General features: G+C 44.2%; 1 protein-coding gene across 1 annotated transcript; it reads right to left on the bottom strand.

The window, feature by feature from the left end:
* Positions 1–432: 432 nt before the first annotated feature.
* LOC112401015 (40S ribosomal protein S26-like) lies at positions 433–780 on the bottom strand. The gene has a single exon (XM_024747083.1). The coding sequence runs from the start codon at positions 778–780 to the stop codon at positions 433–435; it is 348 nt and encodes a 115-aa protein (XP_024602851.1).
* Positions 781–5280: the final 4500 nt, after the last annotated feature.

Genomic DNA, 5280 nt, shown 5'->3' with positions numbered 1-5280 from the left:
GTAATTTCGAAGTTACTTCTTAAAAACTATTTTGAAATAATTATAGATTCACAGGAAGTTGCAAAAATAATACAGAGAAGCCTGTGTCCCCTTCTTAGAGTTCCCTCCCATGGTAACATGCTACCAAACTCCAGTACAAAATCAAAGCCGGGGCACTGGTATTGGTGCAATTCACAGAACTTTTTTAGATTTCACCAGTCAGTGCACTTTGGAAATTACTTTGAAAGAAAAAATAAAAATAATCCAGAGACTCAAATTTATTTAAGCGACCAATTCCCAAAACCCACTGCCCTGGAATTCTGTCCCGCGAGCAGACAGTTTGTGGGTAGAGAGTATGTGTGTATGTGTGTGTAGCTTTTTTTTTAAGTATAATTTCTACTTTATTTTCTTCCCGGGGAACAGTATTTCTTTAGTCTTTAAGGACTTAGCTCTTTACACGGGCTTCGGTGGACGTCGTAGGGCAGCACCCACAGGTCTAAATCGGGGTGGAGATGTTTGGTCCTTCCGGGCTTCCCAAGAACGATTCCTGACTACCTTGCTGTGAATGGCACAACTCACGCAGTAATGCAGTTTCACATACAGCTTGGGAAGCACACAGGCGTCGAAAACACTTGCTTCGGAAATGTCCCTGAAGGCTGTGGCCTCTACGATGTTCCGAATGATGAACTTCTTAATGGCCTTATCCTTGGGCACACAACGGGCACAGCTGGTACAGCGAATAGGCTGCACATGGCTGCGGCCCTTTATGGTACAACCATTGTTCCTTCTTTTCTTGGTCATCTTGGAAGCGAGGAGGCGAAAGAGCTGTGTGTAGCTTTATGCAATTATACCACATGTGTAGATTCACTTAACTACCACCACAGTCAAGGCACAGGACTGTTCCAGCACCACAAAGGTCTCTTGTGTTCTTCCCTTTTATAGTAAGAGTCAGTTGATTTCTTCACCACTCCCACCCTGTCCCCAATTCTTGCAAGCATGAATTTGTTTTCCATCTCTGTAATTTTGTCATTTCGAGAATGTAGTGTCAGTGGAATCAAATAGTATGTAATTTATTTAAAAATCACACAATTGGTATTGACATACACATACTACTAGATATAAAACGGATAACTAATAAGAACCTACTGTATAGTACAGGGAACGCTCTTCAATTCTCTGTAATGACCTATATCGGAAAAGAAAGAGTGGATATATGTATATGCATAACTGACTCTGCTGTACAGCAGAAACTAACACAACACTGTAAATCAGCTGTACTCCAATAAAAAAGAAGGATGCTATCAAAGGAAAAAAAATAAAATAAACTCACACAGTATGTCACCTGAATTTTCAAAATAGTTGGTGTGGTGTGATCTTTGATGTGGACGTCACTCGCTAAATGTGTCCCTTCTGGGCTATGATTTGACAGAGGAATCCGCACTGATGTTTTCCAACAACTTCCCCGTTACATCAATAGTGGTGAGGTACCACCACTGGCCTGTTTTGTTTTGGTGAGGAACGCTACCTGCACATTCAGGTGGAGCGTGTTTGTGGATTCCAGAGCTTCCCATGTGGTCAGGAGAACCTCTGACAACAGTGGCACCTCCCAAGTCCCTTGTCTTGCTAGCTGTTCCCCATACCCAGAGCGGCAGGTGGGTACTGTAACGCCACTCCAGGTCCTGTGCAGGCCCTGGGCATCTCTGGATTACAGAAAGAAACTTATACCATTCACCAATTGGCATAGAAATTATTTCACCAGTTTAACAATCTTCAGTTGTACTCGCACATTCCTTTTTTTTTTTTTTTTTGCACAGGCTCTGGACGCGCAGCCTCAGCGGCCATGGCTCACGGGCCCAGCCGCTCCACGGCATGTGGGATCTTCCCGGACCAGGGCACGAACCCGTGTCCCCTGCATCGGCAGGCAGACTCTCAACCACTGCGCCACCAGGGAAGCCCACATTCTTATTAAATGTGACCTTTTTAATGTCCTGTTCCATGTCTGTCCTCTAAGCTCCTTGAAGTCGGGTGCCTCCTTGGACTTGTCATGTCACCAGCACCCACCTCCACTGTCAGTGCCTAAAAGTCACACAAAGCACTTTTGCTGAATGAATAAGTGGGAATCTGTTTTGTGAATGGCGTGTTGAATCTAAACTGATTTCTCTTGAGAAGAGACTATTCATTCCTTTCCCCAAAGATGCTTTCCCCTCAAATTCCACTGGAATTTTTTTTTTTTAAATCAAGAAAGAGGGGAGTGTGCCAGCAGCTGCTAGTCTAAATGACCTAGTTATGGTGTTCACAATGCCTCCTGCCCTCCTGACTATTCTGAAATAAGCACAGGAAATTACGTAAATTGGCAATAAGAGTCCAACAGTTGGGATCGGGGAGGTATGCATATTTGCTTTTCCAATTTTCTGCTCCCCTACCAAGCGAACACATGGAGCTTTGACCTTCCATATGTTTTTAATGCGTGTCGGAGATAAATGTTGCAACAAGTTGGAAGCAACAGGTTGAGTGCTCCTGCCGCCCTCCCTTACTCCATCTGAAGCTGCTTCAAGCAGGCTGTGGGCCTGAGGGAGAGCGAGAACAACCTCCCACAGCACTAGGCCTCAGAAAGTTCTGGACTCCTATCCTCTTGAGTCATTTGTTCTGGAAATTCTCCTTGACTTGCGGGATTGGATTAGTGAACCCTTGCCCTCAGCACCCTGTGTTGACCTCTCCCGGCACCATTACGCTGTAGGGAATTCAGTCTGTCTCCCACATCTGGTTATAAACCCAAGGGAGACTAGGGCCGTGTGCGTTTTCTTCTCCACCTTGTTCCCAGCTTATTATCTCATGCAGGGTAGGGGCGCAGTATTTGTCAGATGAATGAATGGATGATGAAAAGGGAAACGGGAGCGTTACTCAGAGCTTTAAGACAGTCTAAAAACCACCGGGACTTCTGGCACTCATATGATCTGGTTCTTATTGCAAGAATCAGCAGAGACCATTGTCACGCATCCTATAATTCAGTGGTTCTCAACTCTGTGCATTAGAATCACTGGGAGGATTTGTGCAAGGACAGATTGACAGGCCCAGAGTTTCTGATTCCATTTGTCAGGGGTGGGCCTTGAGATCTGCATGCCTAACACGTTTCCCAGTGATGCTGACGTTGCTGCTCTGGGACCACAGTGTGAGAACCACTTCGATAATAAACAGGGGAAATGTGCTGTAACTGCATTACTTTTTTTTTTTTTTTTTTTTGCGGTACGCGGGCCTCTCACTGTTGTGGCCTCTCCCGTCATGGAGCACACGCTCTGGACGCGCAGGCTCAGCGGCCATGGCTCACGGGCCCAGCCGCTCCGCGGCATGTGGGATCTTCCCGGACCGGGGCATGAACCCGTGTCCCCTGCATCGGCAGGCGGACCCTCGACCACTGTGCCACCAGGGAAGCCCTGCATTACTTTTAACAATTAGATTTGCACTGCAGGATTTTAAAAAATGGCAGCATGGCTACTTATGATGGAAAATCAGCCTTATTAGCTGAAGTGTGATTCAAAGGACTTAGGAATCTGTATCTTTGACCATGTGGTAGACAGAGAGATGAGCCTTTCAGCAACATGCATTCCGTATTTAAAAGGCATGTGGAGAAAAGAGCATGGGCGTCAGAGCCAGTGGGACCTGACTTTGAATTTCACTTCACTGCTGATCGTCTAGGAGACCTTGGGCAAGTTAACGTGCTGTCTTAGGGTCTCAGAATATCCATCTGGAAGGTGGGGATAGTAAAAGACTTTTCAAAGTTGCTAGAAGAAAGAGTAAAAAACAGAAAATACTCCTTCCTAGTCAAAGATTAACTGGATTATGAGACTAAAAATATTCAATTTGTATAGCAGGGGATATAATGCTTTTTTTTGTTGCTAATAATCTATTTTATTTTATTTTACTTTTATATCTTTATTGGAGTATAATTGTTTTACAATGGTGTGTTAGTTTCTGCTGTACAACAAAGTGAGTCAGCTATGCATATACATATATCCCCACATTCCCTCCCTCGCACTCTCCCTATCTCACCCCTCTAGGTCCTCACAAAGCACCGAGCTGATCTCCCTGTGCTATGCAGCAGCTTCCCACTAGCTATCCATTTCACATTTGGTAGTGTATATATGTTAATGCTACTCTCTCACTCTGTCTCAGATTCCCCTTCCCCTCACGTGTCCTGAAGTCCATTCTCTACATCTGCATCTTCATTCCTGCTCTGCCACTAGAAGCTATTTGGCTCCTGAGTTTTAGGTAGCAAGGATTTTATTGGAAAATTTATCTCAACTTATTTGGTTATTGAGCTTAGATAGTGAGAGGTTAGATAGAGAAGGATATTTGTACAAGTAAAGAGACTTTTTATAGAGTAGATGCTCAAAAAATGATAGGTACATAGGCACACCTCAGAGATATTGTGGATTTGGTGCCAGACCACCACATTTTTTTTTTTTTTTTTGCGGTACGGGGGCCTGTCACTGTTGGGGCCTCTCCCGTTGCGGAGCACAGGCTCCGGACGCGCAGGCTCAGCGGCCATGGCTCACGGGCCCAGCCGCTCCGCGGCATGTGGGATCCTCCCGGACCGGGGCACGAACCCGCGTCCCCTGCATCGGCAGGCGGACTCTCAACCACTGCGCCACCAGGGAAGCCCAGACCACCACATTAAAATGAGTATTGTGATAAAGCAAGTCACACAGATTTTTTTGCTTTCTCAGTGCATATAAAAGTTGTATTTACAATATACCGTAGTCTACTAAGTATGCATTAAGTCTAAAACAACAAATTACATACCTTAATTTAAAAATACTTTGTTGCTAAAAAATGCTAACCATCCTGAGCCTTCAGTGAGTCATAGTGATAACATCAAAGATCACTGATTGCAGGTCACCAAAACAAATACAATAATAATTAAAAAGTTTGAAATATTGCAAGAGTCACCAAAATGTGAAACCAAGACCCGAAGTGAGCAAATGCTGTTGGAAAAAATGGAGCCAATGGGCTTGTTTGTTGCAGGGTTGCCACAAACCTTCAGCTTGTAAGAAATGCAATCACTGTGAAATGAAATAAAGCAAAATGCAATAAAACGATATATGCCTGTAATGGAAAACTGAATGCAAGAGAATAATGTATGCATAAGAAAGTGGATAAATCATATGGGGAAGATCTTCATTACCTGAGTATTCATTATGTGAGAACCTGCAGGTAGCAAGTTGTGAACGGAAGCTGAGATCATGGTAACATGGAAAATATCCACCAATGACACAACTGTTTCAAAATTAGTTTCTACTCAAA

Source organism: Neophocaena asiaeorientalis, unplaced genomic scaffold, assembly GCF_003031525.2.
Source record: "Neophocaena asiaeorientalis asiaeorientalis breed wild unplaced genomic scaffold, Neophocaena_asiaeorientalis_V1.1 scaffold130, whole genome shotgun sequence".
Lineage (NCBI taxonomy): Eukaryota > Metazoa > Chordata > Mammalia > Artiodactyla > Phocoenidae > Neophocaena > Neophocaena asiaeorientalis.
Note: the sequence above shows the minus strand (reverse complement) of the source record. Positions and strands in the feature narration are given on the sequence as shown.

Excerpts from the sequence above, each read along its gene's own strand:
- LOC112401015 (XM_024747083.1), bottom strand. The coding sequence starts at position 780 with ATGACCAAGAAAAGAAGGAACAATGGTTGTACCATAAAGGGCCGCAGC.